At 35.2% G+C, this 25,880-nt stretch overlaps 1 protein-coding gene across 2 annotated transcripts in view; it reads right to left on the bottom strand.

Moving 5' to 3' along the window:
- Nucleotides 1–25,880, bottom strand: part of SLC4A10 (solute carrier family 4 member 10) — a 121,148-nt gene that overhangs the window by 29,266 nt on the left and 66,002 nt on the right. Inside the window, exons 7-14 of one of the 2 annotated variants that reach the window (XM_062579218.1) lie at nucleotides 16,798–16,889; nucleotides 12,280–12,437; nucleotides 11,108–11,195; nucleotides 10,448–10,594; nucleotides 8,336–8,436; nucleotides 6,740–6,914; nucleotides 6,421–6,554; nucleotides 4,866–5,111 (exon numbers count right to left, since the gene is read on the bottom strand). In XM_062579218.1, the coding sequence (XP_062435202.1) occupies nucleotides 4,866–5,111; nucleotides 6,421–6,554; nucleotides 6,740–6,914; nucleotides 8,336–8,436; nucleotides 10,448–10,594; nucleotides 11,108–11,195; nucleotides 12,280–12,437; nucleotides 16,798–16,889 (1,141 nt within the window). The remainder of the gene's footprint in view (nucleotides 1–4,865; nucleotides 5,112–6,420; nucleotides 6,555–6,739; nucleotides 6,915–8,335; nucleotides 8,437–10,447; nucleotides 10,595–11,107; nucleotides 11,196–12,279; nucleotides 12,438–16,797; nucleotides 16,890–25,880) is intronic. The other variant, XM_062579219.1, reaches the window with a different exon arrangement.

Genomic DNA, 25,880 nt, shown 5'->3' with positions numbered 1-25,880 from the left:
TATAATCGTTGACTCTATTCATTCCTTCATTCCACTTGAAGCTCAAGGAATACAAGGTATAAAACAATACAATTTGCATGTAGTAACAGTAGACCAAATTTAGTAGATTTAGATTAATATTTTTTTTTATTTTCAAATGTAAATACTAATTTCTAATATTTTAAGTTAATTTAGTAAATTTAGATTAAGTTTTATAGCTAATGAAAGACAAATTTGCTTGTGCAAACAGTGGTATGCACAAAACTAATTTTTACAATACCTTCTAGACTCAATGGTTTCTATAGCCTGCATAAGACATTGAGATTGACATGATCTTGGCTCCTTAATTACATCAAAGAGTGGGATTTTCTACTTCTAATTCTTAAGTGCATGTCAATACCAAGACAGATTGTAATATGCATATTACTATGCCAAGAAATCACTTTAAAATTATTCAATGTAATCTGTTAATAATTGAATAACTTCTGGTAAAGAATTATTAAAAACAACACGAATTCATCACTTTGGGAAAAAAAAGAATAAACAAAAACCTTAAGATATGTAAAGTCCCAAGAACAGAGCAACCTCATCCAGAGAAATAATTTATCTTCTGCATTCAAAGACAACTGTCTTAAAATGCTTGTGTTGTAAAGGCTAGATTGTTTCCTAAATAATATTCCTTTCATCCAAGATGTTTATTTTGTTTTGCTTTTGAAAACTTGTATTTTTTAACTAGTAAGTTGTAGAGGTCTCCTTTCCTAGTAAAAATCATATCTTAGTACTTACTGTACACGTTAAAACCTAAATGCATCAGTGTTATGCATCGGTGTTCCACAGAATTCGCTAAAAGGAGATGTATTTGTTACAGGAGTAGGAAAAAGCCGGAGGAGGAGAGTGCAGAAATAAAAAGAGTTGCTATGCCAACCTACAAATGCTAATGGCATGACAAATACAAAAAGGTCACAGCTTTAAAAATAAATAAATAAATAAATAAGAAAGCCCAGATCAAAAAGTGTATGTATTTTATTTAACAAACAAGTAATACTGTATTTAAATTCACTCAAAACAATGCATCTTAAAAAAACACACACATACACACACAGCTGAAGCACAATACCACACTGAAAATCAGATTATACTTGTTCTCCTTTGATATAGCTCTTAAATGTATTATTATTCATTACTAGAAAGTGTGAGTATTACCCATATACTAAAGATAGTATTTTAAAATCTCATATATGGATGCTGAATCAATTTGCCTCTAAGTAGTTAACCATAGAGCCAACATTTCAACACAAAGTAACAAAGTATAATAAAGAAAAAGACTAAAAAGTGTATAGTAATAGTAGATTTACACTAATTAGATCATACAACAAAAGATATTTTTGTCTTTTTGAAATGGAATTCTGTAACATAAAGACAAAAGCATATATTCTACCTAGCAAAGGTGAGTTTTTAAGAAATCATTTAGGATTTTCAATGGATTTTCAAATATGTGGCTCTGACTGATTAAAAAAAAAAGTCGTATGTGCTCTTTCTATAGTCTTCTAAGGCTTGTTATGGGAGATACTAGTAATGGCTCCTGTAATGATAAGACAAAATACGTGCAATACAGTTTTTTAGACAATCATAGTCTTTTAAAGATTCTCTTTTGCAAAAGTTAATATATGACAGAAGTCAAATCTACCCAAACTACAGAATGGAGTTTCTTTGTCCCTTGAAATATGGTTCAAATCTAGTTGAAATATGAATGAGTTTTTAAAATGTCCCTTTTCTTTGGCTTTTTAGTACTCCAGTAGCTGTACTAATAGCAAGCCAGTGACTCCTGGGTCAAGTTAATGTCCCACCAGGCAAACAATGGTACTGGGGTGCAGACAGAGTACCTATGGAGAGCAGAGTGTTCTGGAAAAGCCCATGGGAGAAGACAGGAGTCCTGGGCCAAATATACACAGTACCATGAATTATGTATCTTCTTCTCCTGGAGTAGGAAACCGACATCCTAGATATCCTAGGAATTTTACAGTATAAGTTTTCTAGCACAGAATTGCAGATCCAAGATAAAGTTTTATATAAGCTTTGGCTAAGTATCTGAAAAGAAATGAGTTGCTCAACCTTTTGAAGTTCATCTATTGCTAATTAAAGAACTGACAAGGCTTTACTAACAATTAAAAACTTGTCTTTAAAATCCCCAAAGAGGAAAATGCAAACAGCTGTTTTAATTAGCAAAACAGCAGATACTAATTAGCTTCTGTAACAAAGTATGCTGGTCCTTTAAGGACAGGACCAGTTTCAGCCCAAGTTTGTTACCGATTTAAACTACAAGTAGAAGGACTGGGGTCAGATGCAGTATAATAAGCTTCTCTTCCTCATGAAAGCAATATTCCCCAACTTCAAGTACAAAAAAATGAAATTTTTATTTCAAAAGATTATATGGAACTTACTCTTGTTCCTGTTTTTGATCTTTTTGGAACTGAGACACACATGTACAGACATTTCAATGGGGCTTGAGGGTGGCAGAAGCTGTTCCTGGCTCCCTATACAGAATGAACCGTGGCAGCAGCAGTAACTTTCTGAAGCCATTTTCACTGGTAAGCTGGATGGATGGAGAAGGCTGATACCAGATGAAAATGTTTACAGAGATGTGGGAAAGGAAAAATCAATTTTCAGAGAGAGGGAGAAGAAATCATTCCCTTAAAGTCCTCCTGGAAATAGGAAAACAGCTAAAGGAAAGAAACCATTAAGAGAACTGTTCTTTGGGACGAGGAAGGAAGGGAGAGACTTGACTTTTCCTTGGAAAGATAGAGAAAAGTAAAGGTGAAGAGTTGTTTCCATTTACCTGGAAGCAAACAAACTCAGAAAGCTTTTTTCAGGAAGATAAGGACTGAAGAAACATATAGAGTTCTGGAACTTTGAAAAAGCATACATAATTGAAATATAGTGCTGATTTCATGATTTGGTACACTGAATGTCTGTTTTTCTCATATGTTATTTCAAAGACATATTCCAGACTATTGCTATTTTCATTAACCTTTATTTCAAATGGTCATGTATATACTTTTTCTTCATATTGTCTCAGTCCAAAGAGGTTGAATGCTTTTGGAATGATTTAGATAAATCATTCAACCCATTCAAAAAATCCTTGAACCAAAAGAAAATATTAAGCACAAGATTAAAAAAAATTAAATGCTTTTCTTTTGTATTCAAAGTTAATAACAGATAAATTTTTAAGCATTGCCAGTAGGCTTGTCTGACTCTGGAACATTTGAGAAGATTGGACTGAATGAAAAAGTTATAATTTTAACATCTCAGCTCTGTCTGCAACATGATGCCTGAATAAAACTTTGTCTCCCTAGAATATTTCAAAACTGTACAAGAACATCAGATTCTGTGTACCTTTGACATGACTACTTTGACATGACAAAGGAAAAAAAAAATGAACAACACTGTGCTACATAAGGCTCTTTAAAGTGAAATATTGTTTTCACAGAAGTGAAGTAAAATGAGACCAGGATATAACCTCAACTGCATGCACAGTGTATACTGTATGTATATTGCCTTTGCTTCAAATTAGTATTCCTTTGTCCACAGATTAAATGATTACAGAGAGTATAATATTCTTTCAGCATGATGAGAGAGCATACGAGAGCAGAAATGTAATTTCTATAATTGAACTTGTTTTGTCTTATAATGTATAGAATATGCATTCAGATTTGGGACTTACTACCTATTTTTCCAGTAACGATACCATACACAAAGCTCAAATGTTTTCTCTGCCACTGTGTTTTGTTCTTCCCAGCTTAAAATGCAAATTAGACACTTGATTGAGACACTCCTGTTTTTCCAGTGAACAGAAAACGTGGACCCCATTCAAGCATTGTTCTTTTTGGATCCCTCCTGGCTCATGCAGAGGGTTCACCTGGGTTCAGTGAAAAAAACAAACACATTTCTGGAGGACAATCACCTCTGAAAATGCTTTTTAATGATATTTTAGTTGCTTAGATGACCAGGCTTGTTTGGCTTCAGGCCACATGAGGATCTTGTCCTTTACTAGAAAGATATTTTTGTTCTCATATCACAGAAGGAAGTCTGAGGTTTTTATTTCTAAATGAAACTATCCTCATTAAAGTAATTCACTCTTTTATTCCCCAATTAGAATAACCCTTATCCAAATTCTCCTTGTCAAAACTCAACAGTAAAGCAAAGTTACTTAAATAGAGTCATATAAAAAAATCTTTTTATTAAGAAAAATTTGATTTTGACAAAATCAGTCATTGCTGAGAAGCACCAAATAATTCCAATCATTTCAGTTCTTGGAGCTTGAACCTTTACTGTCATAGAGAATAACACAAAGGAGATGCATTGAAATTATATCCTTTCTAGGATATAATCATATTTAAGATATTTCAATTTGAAAAAATTAACAGATAAATATGATATAAACATGTTGCATGACCATTCAAAAATATTATAAAGTATCAACTTAAGTTACAGTAAGAGATCATTGAGTTGCACATAGTTGGACAAAAATGTGAATAAATAACTAAAACTAAAGTCTCATTTAGCCCTATTTTTTATTCTACAATTCCCCAGTTTCATGTGCAAGCTTTCTAAAACTCCAAGACAAGATTTTTTTACTTAAGATTCCAGCCTGTAAGCATAGCACCACTAACTACAATTACATGCTAGAATCATGCCCAGCTCAATAGCTAAGAAAAAAGCAAAATAAAAATCTCTACATTTCAACTCTGCATTATAGACATACTAAGTTCTTCCACATGAAAGTTTACAACTATCATGAACTTTTCCTGCTGTCACTGGTTGTGTTCCTCACAGGGAAAACAATCTATGAAAAAACCCCTCAGGTTAACAGAAGAAATCTTACTTACGAGTATTGAGTCAGTAGATCCAAATCATTATGCATGTTGATTGGATATGTCTCACTGAGATGAAATAGCTTCTCTAAGGCCTCATAAATGAAAATGATGCAGATAAGTGAAGCAAAAGCTTCTTCAGTAAACCGGGTAATGTAACAAACTAGGGAGCTTGCATCAGTTGCAACAAGGATGATGCACAGGATTGCAGTCCACAGCCCAATGCTAGCTCTCAGAGAAAGGTATGACAACCCATACTCTCTAAAGAAAAACAAAATTAAACATAGTTTATCATCTGTCAAGTCATTGTTTTCTAGATGTAGAGGAGGCAACTTCAGAATTTCCTTTGTCTAGATGTGCGATTCTAGGAACAGTCTGACTCAGAAATTGTTCTGTTATCATGAACTGAAGATGCTTTTAAGTCAGCTCCTAACCTGATCTGTCCTCCCAAGTAAGGAGAGACAAAGAGCTCCATTTCCACTAAAGTGAGCAAGCAGCTTTGAGTGGCCATAAGCATCATGTGCAGAAGGTCCACCCGCTCCTTTCAGCCATACGATTGCCTTGTAAACAGCCAACACCTGCCAGTTTCTTTTTAGGCTGCATGACTAGCTAAAATAAAAACCAGCAAATGCCAGGTCAGGGAAAATATCTTTTCGTTCCTATTTCTTTGATAGATGTTCCCCTCTCAACAAAATCCTATGTGCTTTATTGCATATGATAGTAGAGCTCCAAATACTTTGGATGACATTATAATCAAGAGTTGAAAGATGTACAAGAAGGTGATAATAAAGAGCTCTTGGGAAGCTGAACAGGCCATCCTACTCTGCACTGTTTAGGAGATGTTGCTCTACCAACATTTCTCCTCCTGCAGTAGTCCCAGTCACAGCAATGAGGCTGAAAAGCAGAAAGGACCTTGGAAAAGCATAACAGTTGCCAGGAGGCAGGCACAGTTTTTACCAGCGTTGTGGTATGTTATGTATAGTATATTAGCATAAATGTGGGGATACGCTGTTCTGGCATGGCACTTCATCCGTTCTCTTTTGAGGGTAGAAGGGCTGTATCAGTGACTACTGAAAGATGGCATCACTGCCATTGTGCTTACTTTGTGAGTGAGAAGATAAAACACTTTGCCTGAATTAGAGTTGAAAGAAACCATGGTTTTAAATGTATTATCTTAGAGGAGGAAACACCATACAAATTTATTTTGAAGTCTGCATTCCTTCCATAAGAGTTTAAAAAAAAGAACAAAAAATCCCAAGCACTGTATTACACTTGGTGCCAGTCACTGCAAAATTTTCAGATTCTGAAAGTCTAAGCAGTGCACCCCAAAACAAACTTCTGATCTTATTCCACAGCTGTTGGCCCTTTGGGATCAATTGGTTTTAGTTTTGCTTAAGAACGCCTTAGCTAAAATGTCCATCACAATCTCACCCATGAACAGTGTGCAAACAAATCAATGAGAAATCTTATTCCTGCTACTAAGGAATCTATAAGTGTTATTTAATCATATACACTTAGCCATTACACTGAGAAATATGTCTTAAATTTTAAATACAGATACTTCACTCACTTGCAAAATTTGAATAAGATCTTCTCGAACACCAAAACTGGTCCTGTGCTGCCTAGTATGGTGAGAGGCTGTCCACCAAAGAGAGAGTAGGCAATTCCAGTCATGGATGCTCCAAACAGCGATTCTATTGCACTCTGAGTATGATACAAAGAGAAGTTTCCATAAATTTTCAAACAGGGCTTTTGTCCAGTATTTTAGTTCGTAGCCTTCTAAACATTCAAACACCAATATTTAAAGGTGACTCATGCAATAGCAAGAAGATACTAACCACAAACCTAGGAAAGTAAGTTTGTTTAAAGAGTTCAGATTTAACACATACTATACGACCTTCAGTAGCTTCTCCCAGCAGACCACCAAATGTGATGACAGGAGACATGCAAGCACAGTAGAGAAACAAAAACGATGCCAGACACTGTAGACTGAGAGCATCCCTGAAGTCACTCCAGAAGAAGGGAGCTTTTCTTTTTATATCTAAAATCAATCCTCCAAAAAATCTAAAAAATAAAAGAGATTAAATTCATGAAAAAATCTGACTGAATTTTCTTCCATTATCTCTCTTTAAAGGAGGAGTATCAACGCTTATTCGATCAAATGCCAGTTCATCCTTCCCTAGAAGAAAATTTCCGGAAACTCTGTCTCGATAACTGTAATCAGTAAAATGTGGTTTTAGAACAAATTAATTTCCATGTTTCTTTTTACAAAACATTCAGCAACTTCTGGATAGTTGTTTATTCCCATGCACAAAACCCTTGCCATTTGTGTGCCTACATTTCTCCTTGAAATAATTCTTTGTATTTGTTCAATCAGACAGCTATTGAAGTGTTTGCTTGCCCATATAAATTTTCTAGGGAGTGTGTTTCATGTTCTTTACTTTAGAACCATTTCCTAGGTATTTTAGATAATGGAATTAAGTGTAGGCCATAATTTTCCCAGGACAAGAATTGTTGTCTTCTATCATTTATACTATCTAAATATAAGCAAATATTAGGAACAGATAGTCCTTATAGTACACCGTAAAGTTAAAGTAAATATTCCACAATGCTTTTTTTCCCTCAGGCACCCAAAGGATCAGATGTCATTGGGGTATGAGAAAGATGAAGTGCTACCACCTCCTAAATATTAGAATGATCCTTCAAGTTGACAATACCAGGCTTATCAGTGAGGATAAAGAATGGCTTAAAGCCACATTGCCATCACCTCCCCCCCCTACTGTTCTGTATATACCAACATTGCAGTCTAATCTTTAGCCTTACGCAGGTAGGAATGATATTTAAATATCAAGATGCAGCAAATAAAAGGAAATATCTAGCACATGGCTACCAGCATGACGATACTGCACTAAGGTGACCATTGGCAGCTGATGCGCTTAGAACAACACACCATATTGGAAGACAGAGCATATATATTCCTTGGGCCATATTCTGCTTTCAGATGTATGCGTATTGTAGTCACTATGTTAACAGTAGCCTTATGTTCCAGGACATATTGTGGCTTAATGAGGCAAAAAAGAAATGCCAGCGCTTCGTAATCCAGAAGTTTCAACAATAGAACAGTTGTAAGCTTTTATAGTATATGGGGAAAAAAAAACTATTCACAACTTTTCTTTCATGCTGTACAGAAACAAGAGACATGAATCAAGTCTACCAGAGCTCTGACCTTTACAAACAATAGAGAAAGGAGCATTCAATAAATGCAATGTAAAAACATAAATCTTTCTTTCTCCCCCCTCTCTGTAAATTATTGAGTATTGCCTTTTTTAAACTACCAGGTATACAAATCAGGAATAATACTTGAAAGAACCCCATACAAGGTATATACCATATATCATTTGAGAAAGAACTAGATGATTTTAATTCCTTAAAGCACACCACTTAGAACACTTAAGATTTTGTATATAAAACAAGTTTTCACTAACTTTCCAGTGCGTTGCAATTCTGGTCCAGAGTGTCCGCCAGGTTGTTCTGGATCTCCATGAGCTGCAGTCCCATTTGGCACTCCTGGGATCTTACGCTTCTCCTAATAGAAGAAAAAAATACTGGTCACGATCTTTAACCATCAAAATACAATTTTCACAAAGGAAACGGGCAAGTGATAACTATTTTCCTTTTGTGCAGTATCCTTCTACTTCCAATTCATGAAGTGAGTGAAAAATGCATTAACAAAATTATAGTTCCACTTTTTCTTTTTCTGCCAGGACTGCTATTTGAATGTAGTTTACTATCTTCAAAAAGAAAGAGGTGAAAAGATCGAGGAAAAGCTACTCAAATGAAAGAATAGGGAATGGCATTTAACTGTTTCTCAGTGATTTACAGTGCTTCTGAAGTTTGAGCAACACTGCCCTCAGTGAAAATGGTTTGACCTACACAAGCTACTTGAAGCTCATTAGATGGAGTACTGACAGCACCATGGCCACCACAGCATGCACCTTGATTGCTCTGTTCACACTGGGAAGTAGGTCAGTTCAGTAGGAGTAGACCAGTAGAGTGAAACAGCTGGTACTGTCTACACCCTATGGACCTGATGTCCACCCTATACACATCCCAGCTTCGTATTTGTCTTCAGCTTCTGACTAGCTCTAGTTTAGTCCTGCGGAATGAACGTCACATTGGGTTCAACCCATTAGGAGCTCTCCTGGAGCACATCTTCCAATCTGGGTTCATCCAAAGTGATTAGCTCATACACTACAGGATTAGAAAATCTGCTTCCAGCACACACTCCTGATGTGAACTAATGTACTAATATAGATGCAATCATTGCAGAATAATCACATATTTATCTACCCATACAAGACAGGTGCTGAGCTCCATATTACTGAAGCTATGTAACTAATAGTTACTGAGGATGCATTTTCACATGTTATTCAAGTTTAAAGTTTCTGATGATTTTATTTTATACCTCCAATACAAATTGTATAATAAAGTCATAAGTTATAACACGTATGCATACATTAATACTATATATAAATTTACATTTTTAACAGACACAAATTTAGACACATAAGTGTATAATTAATATATCTCTTTTAAACACACAGGTATCTCCACCGCTCTGAATAATAAACTAAAATCACAGAGATAAACTAAACACTAAATCTTATACATGGCACCTCTCCAAGTCTCTTTCATTTTCCCAACTTTCTGAACTCATGGAAAAATTTACATGCCAATGTACATTTAAGTGCCAAGATTTAATACACTGGATCCAGGATCTGAGAGTTGAAAGACTACATATTTACATTGTATTGCAAGCTTCATCAACACATTTTTTTTCATAAGCAGTAGAGGAGCTCCGCTACAGGGAAGAGTAGAACTTTGTTCAAAGACATTTAAAGAACTGATCAAAGAAAATTCTATATAAGAAAATATTTCAAAAGAGCAGCAAGCCAGGTACGTTCAATCAATTCTTGCTCTTAAGTGGGCACCGCATTTTGACTTCACTGGTAAGCTAGCATAAGCAGGATCATCTACCCAAAAGAACTAAAAAATATCAAATCTCATGTTTTACGGGTACTTTCTAACCAAAATGAAGAGAAAATTCAAAATGTACTACAAGCATAATCAAAGAACAGAAGATTAAATAACAATTGAAGAGATGAGTGAATAAATTAGAGTTCTGTAATATCCCATGCTAAATATTTAGACACAATCACGTAATACTATATGTTTAAAAAAAAACTTGTAATCTCTGTGCTTTTTTGAATTATCTTCTGATGAAAATTGTGCATTGTAGGAAAGTAAGCACTCATGGACATGCACATTGGAGTGTTTTTTTTAATTTCAGCAAACTAAAATGTAGCAATAAGCTTAGAAAAAAAGCAAACAACAGTTGTTTCACAAAGTAACCAGAGATGCTTATGACTTTTTACCCCTTCAGATATAACTATCGGTCTCCGTTCAAGAGACACCTGCTACTGAACTACAAAGGACTGTTATCACTGTGCAATAAGTGAGAAATAATATAATTTAATTTTACACAGGAAAAACTCATCAAAACCTTTAGAAGTACCTGAATTTTATCATGTACATACCTGAGAGGGAACATTTTTAGGCGGTTCTATTCGAATTGTTGGGTCCCATTCTCCAGGGGGGAGAACTGTAACCTGGTCAAGAAACTCATCAATTCCAGAAACCAAGTCATTGCGGTCTTTTGCTTTATAAGCAACATCATGGAATACCTGCAATTAAAGAAGAGAAGTGTATGTATGTGGGATGGAAAAACAGATAGGGAAACAACACTCGTATGTAATTTTCTCTTACATGGAATGCAGCTTATGTATTTCCCACTTAAAGAAAAGAAAAGAAAAAAGAAAAGAAACAATCACAGCTTCAACTAACTGGTTTCTGGTAAAGTATCTGCCATGCAAAAACACACTTGGGGAGGGTCAAAAGTCCTAAATATTTTACAGTTTAGAATGAAGTTAATTCCTCTGGAACATAACTGCGTAAAATGGAAACCTCTCAGTAAAGGTATCTGCTCCTTGCATGTGAATCATATCTCTCATTTTGTATCTCCTTACAGCAGCATTATCTCAGCAGTTACAAAATTATGCAATGAACATTCCCTTCTGTAGGGTTCCTTCAGAAAGATTAGCTAATTTTCAGTTGGCAGATTCTGTACTGGAGATTTTCTATTACACTTCTTCAGTCAGTACAAAATGACTAAAATCAAGTCACAAATACAGAAATACCTCATCTGTCATTAGTGTTGCAATTGATCTTCCAATCTCATGGTACTGTTGCCCTTTTCCCAATGGTCCAAGAAGAATAAACAAAAACCTGTAAATAAATGTCAAATAAAAATACGGTAAATAATAGATAGCTGAAAGCATCTATGCATGGTGCAGACTTATTTAAAAGCTGGACTAGAAGAACCTATAAGACAAATATTCTACATAATCTCTAGTGAAAACTTAGACTTAAAGCAGACTTTAGATTGTTTATATGATTAGAAGCAAGAATTTGAATTTTGGCTTTCCATTTCTTAGCTGAGTGCCGTAAAAACTGTACTATGGTACAGTTCTTCCAGTCCTTCTGGAATTCTACAATTATAAAAGCTGAAAGAGAGAAGGGAAAGAGAGAAAGAATATGTAGGCAAACATATGAACATACAGAAAAAAACTCAGAGATGGGAGAATAGGGTTGGGTTCTTGATCTAAATTAATACCAGCAGGAAACAACATATCTGCAGATCTACCTGAATGCTGTAATCACGGGCATATTGTTATTCTGAAAACAACCTTTCTCTTTGGCTACAAAGTCTGTTTTGGACATAAAATCCACTCCTGATAAACTCCTCTCAAAATCAAAATATTTCAATAAAGTTTCAACAAACAAGAATTTAGGATCCAAAGTCACATTCATTTCTGCTCAAGTATCTCACAAAAAAGTTTTACAGTATTGTGATATTTATATCTTGTTCTTCATCTATTCAATCCTTTGTCAACCAAATCACAGTTTGCTTTTTCCTTTTACTTAGTTCCTTCATCGTTTTTTCTTCCAGATCACAAAAGTAGTTTCAGTTCCAGCCAGGTGAAATATTCTACCTCTTTTCTGACTGTTACTTCAGCCTCACTGTATTTCATCTGAAGTATTACCAATGTGTGTAAGATATATTCTGTGTTGTAACTTATAAAAGTGGCAAGCTATCATGTTTACTTCCAAGAAGAATGATTACCTTCACACACAGACGGCTTGTTCCTAAATACACCTATAGATCACTTGAAGGCTGAGCAGAGAGATGTCCCTCTCATGAAGAAGCAAATTCACAACTCAACAAATGATAAAATTGAAGGCCACACCACCCTTTCTCCACAAGGAACACAGTTTAGAAAAACATGGACAGAAGTAAATCTAACAGTACCTTGTTGGAATTGGAACTTCAGCTAGGCCTGTGAGCAGTACTGCAGGAGACAACCTCACAAATGCAACAACCGCACGGTCCAAGAACTCCAGTTCTCCAACTAAAATGTTTGATGCTTCAGCTCCAGGTGGTATCTTTTTCATAAAGTGTAGATCAACCTGGAAAAGTATGCTAAGTTACCCTAAAAGCTAGCTGACGGAAAACAAAGTCTACTTAGCTTGCGGAAATTATTTTTCTGGTTACTGGTTGTGCCCTTAGTTATTTTAATATTATAGTTCCTACTATTCTAGTTGGCTGCATATTTTTAAGTGTTTCTGAATAACATAGCAACCAGTCTTTCAGCATTTGGCTAATCATGCTTTGGAAATATAGTTGAAGTATCGCAGAATTAATTTATAAAGATTGCAAATCACAATCAAAATTTTGATAGGAACATATTAATACTTTTTTCTAACATTAATCCACTATTTAAGAAGACAAAATCACTCATTTTTCCATAATTAACAATCATGGAAAACATGAATTTACTGTTCATAGATGCAACATTATAATGAGAACAGCCTTCACTACCTATAATTTTCCTGCTACTACCCAAAATCAAAAGTATTTGATTGTCAGATTTGGTGGAAGGTACTTTCCCATCTACTGAAAATAACAGAATATAAAATATGACCACAACTGTCTCAAGCAAAAATTGAAAGAGCAAAGTAGAATAAGACCTGAAGCTATAAGGTAGTGGAGCTGACAGCTGAGAAGAAGGATGGACAAACAGCTTCTTCATAGCCTTGCTATATAAACTCTAGCTATTTACCTAGCAATAATGTGTTTATTTGTATTATTTCCTCAGTATCAGTCTACAGTTTACTCTATGATAAAGATTGACATGGAGTAATAGAGTATATAATGTATGTTTGGTTTCATTATGCACCAGTATTGTCTACATTTCAAAATGCATGATTTTTGTCATTTGCTTTTCTTTTATTAATCTAAACACAACAACAGCAACCAAATCCAATATAAACTGTTAAAGTGGACCATTTTAATGTCTATCTTACAGCCATCTGTCAGTACTAGTTTTTGGTAATATTTAGAAAATTGTTTTCTTGCAAATGGCTCTGGCACTAAATCAGAATTCAGATATAACACAGTTGACTGCGTTATGAAATCTTATTGCTCTGAGATCACAAGGAGATGTCTAACGTTATCTTAATCCAATCTCTAGAATAATGACCAATACTTCACTAAGTTACAGAATCATCAAATCAACCTGGAAAGCTGGACTCCAGGTACTTTTTCAAACAAAGACACTAGTGAGATAAATTCTTGTCTTCCTCACCCAAATTACAAAATAGTTCTTCAGGGTTAAACACAAAACCCAAGTTTATAGACAGATTTACTTTGCACCTAATTTTGGAGTATTAGATCATTTACAGTTGACAGGAAAAAAAAACAATCTTTCAGGCACAGAGCAACTCAAATGTGCATTCTACAGTGTTTTTGCCTTATGAATGATTTAATGTGATTTAAGGTGGTCTCATGTACCACATGCTACAGCTGTAATGTTCCACGACTACACAGATCACAGGGTCAAGATTTACATCTGAGAGAAATCATCAGTGGACAGGAGTCCACTGAAAAGTATCCCTAGATGTATTTCTTGTATAGCTTGAGATTCCAAGGTCTTGTAGGTTGTGAACAGAGCTTTAATTCAAAGCAAAGTAGGTGACAAAGAAGCATCAAACTTCTCCCAAATCCTATGTTTCGCTCTCGCTACCTAATGAAAGCAGATAAGCAGGATGCAAAGGTGGCACTGGAGTGAGTTCGAGGCCAAGAGAGAAGCTATATTCTTTAAATGCTTCAGCTAATCTAACAAACCACAGAAGGACTTTTTAGTTAGATAGCCCTAATTTGCACTTTAATCTGTGCCCTAACCTGAGCCACATCCAGGACTTAGAACTTAAAGAGTTCCATTACGCTCAAGTCAGATATAAAAGCAAATCACCAGTGTTTATTCCATTCCTCTCCAGGGCACCATGAGGACTGAAAAGCATGTGTGTGGGGGGGGTTGGGGGGAGGGTTCCTCCCCTAGAGCAGAAATATAAATTGACTACTCAACAGCACTTCTTGGGAAAGCATGTATTAATCTAATTTATTTATAAGAGCCATCCAGTATTCAAAGAAAAAGTTAACTATTTCACATGAAATTTGGAAAAAGTAAAATGTTTTTGGTATGGGACAGAGCTTGGATTCAGAAACACTGTGCCAGGCAAGGCACAGAGCGTTGCCATAAGAAGGGACAGGGGTGCCGTCTCTGTGTGTATTTTGTATCTTAGGACAGCAGGGAATCACTTCAGCCTCTAGTATAAGAAGCAGGGACCAGCCAGGCACAAATCTTAAACTGTCACCTCACCCTATTCAGGCACAAGACAAAGTGATGACAGACCATTTAAACCACCTCTATATTGTCCTGGGAATATGAAGTCCTAGTGGTGTCCTCAGAGGAAGAAGAGTGACACATTTACAAGTACAAACATAAGAAACTTTGTCTCCTTCTTTATGCTACTGAAATAACATTCAAGACACAGCTTTTAGTGCTGAATCTCACGTTATTCATAAATAGATACAAATACAATCAACATAGTCTCAGCACTGTACACAGATTAAGTCAGCTTTTTGAATCAACTCCAAAATCTGGAATATTAGAAGTAGCCCAAGGGAAATAGTTCAGCAAGGAGAGAATAAGAGAGCTGGTCGAAGGTGCTTTTTTGTAAAAGATAAATGAAATTAATATGTGGAACAAAACTAGAGCAAGAAATCACAACACTTGAGAGAAAATTAGTACATTGCTCTACTTTCTTCTCAGTCTGTGCATATAATTCCAATTAGAACCATTGGGAGTTACTGTAATAGCACATTTCAAGGAGATATTGTACTTTACATATGCATCTTCAAGAGGATAAACAAATCTATTTAAAGACATTCAGTCAGAAAATGTACTTTGATTAGAATTCTTTATTCCTTCTTCATTCCTGCAGACAGAAGTTGTTTTTTTCATATTCTTAAAATTCTTGTTGCTATCTAACACTGCTGAGGAACTGAAGGATAGGCAAAAGATGACATTTTGATCACCTATCATATCACTTAAAACAGGAGGAAGCTCTTTTGATCCACAGAACCACAGTGCTAGAGAACTAGTAGGGGAAGAATCACAGGGATCAAGGGGAAGGTACAACCTCCATTCTTGTTTAATGCAAAAACTGTGCTGCTAGAAAACGGACTTGGAATTTGACAGACTAAAGACTCAAATCAATTGTGGAAACATGCATGAAAAGCACTGCTGAAAGTCATGTTATTCCCTTTGGGTTGTTAATAGCTTCATCTCCACAGAGTTTAACTTTGAATAGACAGCTTTATTTATATTTGATATTCTTTACAAAAATGTTAATATTAGAACACAATAAATGTTTTCATTAACACTTTTAAGATAAATAACAGAAAACACATACACTTACTTTTCAAAAGCGTTATATTCTATATTCTTCATTTAGACTATTTTAAAGGATTAGCATGAAATTTTTAACATGTCACTGCCACCTCTGACAAAAAGATCTTTTCTCTATCTTTATTTTGGCCATATAGCATTCCTCCTCCTAGCATGCTCACTCAAGAATTCAACTGCTGCTACTGCTGCTAGGAAGTGAGTCTGGCACCAGATGGAGCAATCACATAACTCTACTGCTAGCTCAGTTAACACTGAGATTCAACAGACTCAAAGAACTGTTCTTCAGAATCTTGGTTTAAACCACCTTTTTTTCACTTATTCAACCTTTGCTGTATTGAAGTGTCAGCTGAAGTCATCTATTCCTGTCCGGTCTGTTGCCTGTATCTAATGTGACAGTCTGTTTTAGGTATACACAGACTCCTTAAATTAGGATCTTCCATTACATTAAAGCTGAGAAGCTGTTTGCTTTTCTTTGCTATCTAACGCTGAAGTGTCATTACAATCTCCACCACTGAACAGCTAACATCTTTTGTGAAGTGTACTGAAATAACTTGCCTTGCCAGAAGAATTAAGTTATAGGTTTACAGAAACACATTCTGTTTGAGACATCTGGAATCCATGAGATCAGCTTATAAAAAGCACAGATCGCATTCATCCATGTACTTCTACAAAAAGTATAAATCTGAGAGGTAAACCTGGATTATGAGAAGTCTAAATTACTTTCCTATTTTGATAATTTTCTATTCATTTGTAAAAGCTCCCCCTACACTTGTATACCTAGTATACTGTTATGCAATGAAATGCGTATCTAAGTTCTTGCACTGTGATTTCTTGTTACTAGTAATTTATTGGGAAAATGAAAAATTATTTTCTGTTACGTAGAAATTAATGAAAATTAATACTGAAGCATAATTGCCATTTCACAGCTTTTCCTGATTCACACAGATTCATTTTATTTAATTTAAAAGATCTATTTTATAGCCAGGAAGCTGTCTTTGCAGTAAGTGAACACTTACCTTGCTGAAGTCAACAGTGCTGTTTTCTCTGCTCACATCATTTTTGTTTTCAATGCAGGCTGGAGCAGATTGTGGGGAAACAACCTGACCTGCTAAAAAAAAATCATTATTACAGAATACTAACAGTAACTTCTATAAATAAACCAACATTCAGTGCACTAGCTGTTAAAATTAAAGAGCAATACATATTTCGTATTGTACACATATGAAACATATCTAAGCATGGAATTTTAATTAAAGACTTATTTAGAATAACACATTCTCAAAAGATAGATCTTTTATAATGTGCAGCTAGGAACTGGAGAATGTAATTTAGAAAATGTAAAATATGGTCTTGATTTTTGGAAAACAAAATTTCTATGCCAATCAAAGCTTATGATTTTTAAAATATCACTTTTGAAAATGTCCTGCTTTTACAAAGTCTTTGTAGCAATTTGAGGAGCTGCTAATTTTTGGCAATATCTGTCTACTAGAGTACTTCCCGCCAAATAAAAGATTTCTAATATGCATAAATTTATTGTGTTTTAAGCATGTCCTCACTGTGATAACAACTACAAAACACAGTGCAGAAGTGGGCTGCTATAAAAAAAATAGTTGTATTGGTAACCAAGATGATTTAAAAACTCAGTATTGATCAATTCAACATTGATGTGGATAAAACAAATGCTTCAGTAAGTACATTGTCAAAAAAATCCAGTGGCGATTTAGCAAGGAAAGTATTTTGTAGAAGTTTTAAAAATATCTCAAGATGAGAAGTGTTTAAGCATACGTCAGTGTTATATAAACAAACAATAAGGCTTGTGACCAACAAAATTTTGCTAGCAGAGGCAAAAAAAAAAAAAAAAAAAAAAAAAAGGAAGAAAGAAAGAAAAAGAAAGAAAAACAGGATTAAGAAACAAGCAAATGTCACATGAAGCGTATTTTTACTTAATGCCAACATTATACCCGTGCATGGCTAAAGGCCATGGCGCACACGCTGACGTTGTGGGGCAGCAGGGCAGCACGCAAACCCCATGCATTGAAGACCCCATTTACCTTCACTCTTACTCTCTCCCTGACACAGACAAGGCAGGAACAGCTCCTAGCTCTGAACACCATAACAAGCTGCAGAAAGAAGTACTAAATCTATGAGCCAGCTATCTCCTACTGCCCTAACAAATTCCCAGGAGTAAGTGTAGAGTCCAACTGCCCACAGTGAACACCTTGTCTCAAGTGTGCATTTATTTCCATGGCAAATAGTCTCTTATATGACTGAGAAATTAGAATGTAAAAAACACTAGTTCTGGTAAAAACCAACCTAAACTGCATAGTGATGAAGACCATATTTTCAAGATACTTGGAGATGTAGACAGTCAGAAAGTCCCAAGCTAGGCACATCGTCTGCTTAGGTACTTCAAAAAATCATGGCATGCCCTCTCACATCTTTGGTACACACACTTGCAGTCCGAGTAGATCCTCAGCCACAATTAGGAAATGCAGAGCACTTTGCAGAATCTGGTCCAAAGAAAACAGGAGACTTGCAAGAGTACCTTTGCCGTGGCCCAAAACCTCTAGTATCCAGCTTTCTGTCACAGCCAAGCAATATAGAACCCCTGTCTAAATCTGATCATGAACTTCCAGCTGAAACACTTGCTCAAGGAAGAGGTGGGTTTTCACGAAAACCAACATTTCATGTTCCACTAAGCAAATCTCCTATGGGACAAAACAGTTTTTAGCCTCTTGTGCTGCATCCTGGTAGCTTAGCTAGAGAGATTTCAATTTGGTTAGAAGTACTGGAACAGAACACTTCAAAATTTATTACTAGAAATCTTATTACCAAATGTAACTCTTAAAAATGTAAATATTTCAGTTTTCACTCTGATTTAGGAAAAAAGAAAGATCAAAATAAGAATAGAAATTGGAGATTTTCTTCAACACTACAGTGAAATAAAGAGAACATGACAGAAAAACTAGCATATTAATCTAACCAAATAGTTACAACAAAAGTAAGTCAGGATTAGAATTTTTATATGATAAGAATAATGGTTTAATTTCAGAAAAGAACATAGTTATGCAACTTAAAAGAATTCACATAAAATAGTGTATTAATTCCTGAAATGTCACAGGGGAAAACTTTTGCAAATTGGAGAGCACTGATTATTAAATATGCAAGTTGCTTAAAAACAGCCATTCAATTTGTCTGTTCTAATTAGAACTTAAGAAAAATACTGCTGAGTTCTATAATTGTGACAAGGTATTTCACCATCACTTTCACACTATGTATTAACATACACTACTTCCTGTTTTCATGCTTATGTTTTTCTAAATTAAATTTATTTAGCAGTGTTTTAGAATACCTTGCAGTATTTTAACGCTTAAAATGAATAGAAAAATATGATTTCTGCTCTATTTTTGTGATTTATAATGTGATTCTATAAAAGGAGTCATAAAACGCTCAGGAAAGTTTTCTGCCCTGACTGACTGGCAGGAAATCCTAAACTCAGTAAATTTAGGCTTGCATTACTCTTACTTCCATAATTTTAGATGCTTCTTAATATTCCAGGTTCTAGGAAGGCAGAAACATTTGTAATAATTACTCATGCTACCACACACTATGTTACAAAGATGTTATTCACAGGAAAGCAAGACAGATGGTAGTCCATTATCCCTGTCACTAATTTTCAATTTACATTTATACTTTTCTTCTGGACCCCAAAATTCAAGAGAATGAGAGCAGGAACATCTGCTAGGAGAAATAAAATTTTTGACCTACAACAGAGTCAGAGCATGGGCCAGATGTTGTGAATACTGAAGTTCCAACATCATAATTTAAGGTGTCAGAAGCCTCTGACCAATTAGCATAGTGGTCTAAATGCCAACTTTAAATATTGTATCCGCTTTTCTTTTAGGGAGTAAAAATATACATGATGGGAAATAAAAGCCACAGTCAGTAAGTGAAGTACATAAGAATAGCATATGTTCTTTTTCTGTGCCAACAGAAGACCTCAAACTTTGATTTTCCCATATGCTGGAATAATCTGAAAGAACAAAAGTTTACCTTGAGGCATTAAGTAAGAGATGTTTAAACAGCTGTGTAATTTAAGACAGCTTTCTGAATCTTGGAACGAGTTCTTTTTTATTACTGGATTGAGTAACAATCACAGATATAAAATAGAGAAAGTAGTGAAAAGTAAAATTACCTAACTATATGGTAGTCACATTTTCTAAGAGCATCTTAACACGCTGTATGAATACATGTTTATTTATCTAACAACATACTCAGTAAAATGGCAAGCTGGTTACTTGTCCTTGGAGTCTAGATGCCCTTCAACAAAAAGGCAAAAGATTACTGTTTTTTGGAAAGATTTTTGCTCCTATACACATTTAGTTTACCAAATGTTAATAAACCTTGCACTTTAAACAGGTGGACATAGTGCCATGGCAGCCCTCTCCCTAGGAGCAGGATTGCAAGGCATCTACATTGCTATTTTTATATTTGCTGGCTTCCTCAGTTCCTGAGCTATAAGCCACAAGGATTCATAAATGAACTTAATTTTGTGTATAATTTCACACTGACTTAAAGGGATCTTCTTTGAGGTGAATACTGTTAAGGACACAGGTAATTCTTGAAGAACCAAACATACATTAACTGCAGCCCAGTAAACAGTTGCATAACCAAGCTACACTAGTTTTCCTATATCATTAAAAATATTCAGATTGCTAATGCACATAGGCAAATATATATATATTCTTTATCTTTGACCTCATTCTAATTTTAGCAACTTTTTTTCTTTTTAAGGAGGGTTATTGGTACTACACCTAGTGTGTGTGTGTGTGTGTGTGTGTATATATATATACATATATATATATATATTCCCAAATTTTCACCAAAACTCCAGCAGTGATCTCTATATCAAACTGTCTCTGGAACACAGTTACACCAATGTCAGATTTTCTCCAAACTTTATCCTTATAATATGGGAGCCTTCAAGTACTAAATCCAAACAAAACAAAACAAAATAAAAAAAAAAGCAAATAAACAAAACCCCTCACACTGTCACTATCAAATGCCAGCCAGGCTTTAAATGTCTGATCTGAGAAAAACATTCATCATGCCCAACTTCATCCAACAAGGACATGTGTATCTCCTGATTTTAAGCCAGTCTGTTGATTTCAGTGAGGGTCTACCTCAAACTATTTATTAATTCTTTGAGCTGGCAATAGAGGAATTAAGCTGATGAGAATGGTGAATGCATAAACCATCAATTCCCTGTAAGCAGGATTAAGAGCAGCAACAGCCTTATTGTTCATTCTGCTCTTCTATGCCCAGTCCTTGCTAGTTCCATGTCAGCTCTCTAGAATAAAACGCTTATTTGTGCATTGTAGGGGTAAATACAGTTTTCTACTTTTTAAGAGTGAAATACAGAACTTGGAGTCTTATAAATCTAAAGTTTAAAAGCTTTGATTTGTACTGCAATCTGTCTACATAAAGCATTTGAAGAGCTGCATTCTTTGAGAAGTAAGAGAGCCATTCACATTTTTTAAGTATCAGTCGATCAAATGTACAATGTGGTATCATTGAAATACCCAGCCTACATTCAAAGGAACTTAATACGCAGCAGATAAACCCACAATAAAATGTGTGTTAAGGCTTATCTATGTATTAGAAAGCCCATGCCAAAACAGTTTTTAAAACTGTATTTTAAATTAGTGTGCATAGAAAATGAATGTTTTTTTCAGGTAGTGTGAAACTGTCACAGCTTTGAAGAAAAGCAAAAAATTAAAATAATACATTATTTCATGCAAAGACAGAACATTTAAAAGTCAGAACCATCAAAGTAAGGTCCACATTTGTTACACTAATAGATGTTTGCATTTATAGATTATCAGAGCACTCAACATTTTCAACTATTAGGCCTGTCAATTAAAAAAAAAAAAAAAAAAAAAAACAGGAAGTGAATGGAATGTACAACATACTTTTACTCCCCAAAATTCTAAGCTAAAGTGATTGCAAGTGGAGACCTTTAACTATGACCACTGTATTTATTAATCAAAATCTAAGAGGTCTCTACAATGCCATGACAAAAGGCAAGAACAATGTATGCAGATACAAATTGCAGTTAATGCAAACAAACCAGAAGCAATTAATAAGAAATTATTGTTTATTTTTCTAAAATGTATATATTTCTTCCCATTCCCAAATAATTTCTCTTTTGCAAGCCAACTATAACAATCTTCATGCTTTTCACTGTAACCAGTTATCAGCTTCCCAAATCTAAATGTACTCACTGTCCACATCAGAAAACAAAGGTCCAGATCTAAAAGCAAAGCTCAAAAAGCAGTAATTTTTTGCTAAGCATATGGTAAAGTTCCAATACAACAGAGCAGTAATACCATCTCTGTAGGCTGAATTGAATATGTACTTTTAGGCCTCTTGCGGCATAAGATTTTAAATCAGTGAAGGAGCATTGTCATTCCCACAGTAACTGCATAATTGCAAGCAGAATTTGGTGCTCTCCAATGATATATATCCAAGATGATAAAGAAGAAATCAATTTACCAGTTTTTCTAATGCTAGGCCTGAATCTCAAACATAATTCACGTGAAGTCATGCTTTTTTAACTAAAATGCTATAATTTGCAATTTTACAAATCAATGCAAGGAAATTGATTTATAAAGAAATGGCATCAAATATCACATTTTTTCTCCAAGAAAAGGACATAATTCCACACAAATGTGCCACAGCTGCTTACAGGGGGCCTGAGGTATTTTTCAATCACTCTAGCAAGAAAGTGCATGCTATCAACAAACTGAGATGAAGACATGGGTGTACATTTGAAATGATCGGAAGCCCAAGCAAGAACATGTATTTATACTACCTCTGAACCTTCAAGGAGTTTACAGAACCCAAAGGATAGGAGATGAGGAAGATACAGAGATGAGATGAGCCTGTTAGAGACAGACACAACAAAGACAGAGCAAAATAAAGAAATACAAAGATGAATGATACAGTTGTATACATATAAATTACCATTTTATCATGGGTACAAGGAAATGTGGAGAAAGAAAGTATAAATATCAGATGCAGATGTTTTTAAATACAAGTTATATTTCAATGATATAAAAACCTGTGGATTTATGTTCATTAAAATGTTCATTAAAATTAATACATTTGAAAAGAATCTTAAACAAGAAAAATAGCTAATTAGCTAATCTGAGCTGGAATTAACTATCATTGGGTTTGGCTTCACTGCAAGTAAAGCTGGAGCAATCCTCCTGAGCAAAGATCACCTCTGGGAGAAAACTCTGGTATACATATGACATTCATTGTAACCTATCCCCAAGAGGGAGGAACATGACCACTTACCCAGGAATGCCTCCCTTCCTCCTCATATGCGTCCAAGCAATGCCTGTCTCTCCATATGGTAGTATTGACATCATTTGAGTTTCACATGCTGTAAGCTAGCACCAAGTTATGGCATAAATGCTTGAACTGATCACAAGGATTAGGAAACTCAGAGAAAAATAACAAATATGCATCACATAACTAGTAATTTAGACTTTCTGGGATACTAAAGCATACTGTCCTAAATTAGATGTTCAAGCATTGTCTTAGTCTCCTCTGCATGTGCTTATTGTCATAAAACAATGAAGAAGCACAAACTGGCAAATCATGCTGATTGAAATCACTGGAGAAAGACTTTAAAAAAAAAGCACACAAACTAAGCTGCTACAGCAGTTCATGCTGTTAACTCTGAGGATCCCTGGTTTAAAATGCCTAATAAACCATCATATACCATTGCTTTCTGATAAACCTCTGCTTAAAATCTCAAAATCTCTCAAAATCAGTCACGATGTGTGTTCTGATGCTGAGGAAGAAGAAGCATACATAAACAGCACACACAGGCAACAGAAAACATGCACAGGATCTTGTTAAAATGGACAAAGAATCTACTTGTAAAATACATTCCCATGCACCTTGTCAGAAAGTCCCATATCCTACGATGGAAGTTCCTCGTTCTTCAACCTTTTTCAATAAACAATCTACTAGATCCCATCTTATACACACACATATACTCTGAAGTCAACACTAAAAGTGAAATAGCTAAAATTTACATTGTGAAAACTTTTCCTAACTTCACTTTCACTGAGTTGGTTACTTTGCTATATACACTTAAATTCTAAATTGCAGAATTGTCTGTAACAGTGAAGAGGCTTACAAAATGACTTTAGCATCCCTATAATAATAGAAAGATGTCGTACAGTTGTAACTGGATTTGGCATTTTAAACCATGCCATAGGAATTTATAGACACAATTCTCAAGTAGCTGAGTCAAGAACCTATTAATCTTCCTAAAATCAGCTAAACTGTTCTCCAATCAAAGTTTCTAAAGATGACTTATTAACAACAAAGATTCATATTTTTTACATTTTAGACATAACTACATAACTTCAGCATAACTTTTAGACAAGTTATGCTAAAGTTGTCTGCAATCCTCCATTCTGGGTATGTGGTGTCAACTCAGCCTTAAAATTTTTTTTTTTTTTTTTTTTTTTTTTTTTTTTTGCTGCTCTTATGCCAAATTTGACTGTCGGTTTTTATTGGAACATCAAAGGCAGGCTTTTAATTCTCACAGTTTTGATGCTTAATGAAAAGTGAAAGTTAAACACAGCATGGCAGCATTAAAAATGCATGGTAAATCCATAGCACCCTGACATCTTAGCCCTGCAGAGGATGTGAAGAAAAACCATTGTAAACAAAAGATAATACAACTAAATACAAAAGAAATTAATTAGGCGGTCTGACAGACTCCTAAACAAAGAAAAAATGGAGGGAGAACATATGTACAACTATCTTCCAACAAAGATATCACAGTGGTCTGTTAGTAGCACAGCCCCGTATGGAAGCTTATGCCTTCATTTTCAGCCATTGATCCTGACATCTGGACTGGGATATGTTGATAAACAGTCAAGACAGTTGATAAAATAGGCAAGAACTTGGAGAAGGATGCCCTTCCTGAATGGCAAGGACATATCTCTGAACCACCTGTTTCACAGATTACAGACCACTAAGATTTGTATCAGTTACACTGTCTGCACTAAACCCAATTTAATCAGACTGACGATTTCCTTTTGTCCAGAAGTGCCCAGCTTCCCTTTCTGATTTGAACAGGGAGAAAGAACTGGCTCTTCTCAACTCCCAGCACTACAGTTTCTGAACAGCTTTGACCTCTGCTAAGGCTGGATTCATCTCCTGGCTGTGTGTTAGTTCGTAGCACCAAGATGATCTGTTTGTTCCCCCCTGCAGATGGGCCAGTCTTCTGTGAATCAAGCTTCTCATTCAGAGAGCAGTAAAATATTAAAATGTTTACTATTTTAATACATTTTTTGTAACTGAGAGAGAAGGATTGGTACTGCTGGCAATATCCGGAACATTTTGCATTCATACATACTATACAACCTGTGTACACCAATGGCAATAAGCAGGCTAAGAAGAAGCCCTGACTGGATTTTAGCAGTCTGTCCTCAGGAAACAAAGATGTGACTCACAGCCCCCTCTTGACAGTAATAAAAGATATTTATATCTCTTAATATTGTTCTCTTTTACATATATGTAGTTCATTTTTCTTCAGCTTTCACCTGATCCAAACCCACACTTTTACAATTCATTGTTGTAGTATTAAGAGAAGCTTGTACAACATTTGTATTTTTAAAATGGCAATCTAAAAAGAAATGTAGGGGTACAGCCAGCACAGTACTATAGCTGGACTGCAGCAGGTGGATCACAAGGCAACAGCAAGAGCGCATGATCGGAAAGCTCACTCCTGCCCACAGGCAAGCTTTTACGGGCAGCAGGATTCCCCAAGGCTGAGAAACTCAGTGTAGATTTCTGCATAATTTACATGCTGTGTAGCATGGCAAGGACCCAGGGTAGAGAAATGCCCAGAAGTATGTCAGAAAAAGCAGCAGTCAGTGTGCCTCAAATTAGGCAGCTCTACAGAATAATCTCTCTTTCCACTCTCCTTTAATCTTTTAGTATCGGGGCAACTATTGCCACTCAAGCACATGAGTTGCTTAATAACTTTATTTGTTCTGAGGAGAAA

This window comes from Rhea pennata, chromosome 6 (genome assembly GCF_028389875.1).
Source record: "Rhea pennata isolate bPtePen1 chromosome 6, bPtePen1.pri, whole genome shotgun sequence".
Lineage (NCBI taxonomy): Eukaryota > Metazoa > Chordata > Aves > Rheiformes > Rheidae > Rhea > Rhea pennata.
This window is presented reverse-complemented; position numbering and strand designations above follow the sequence as displayed.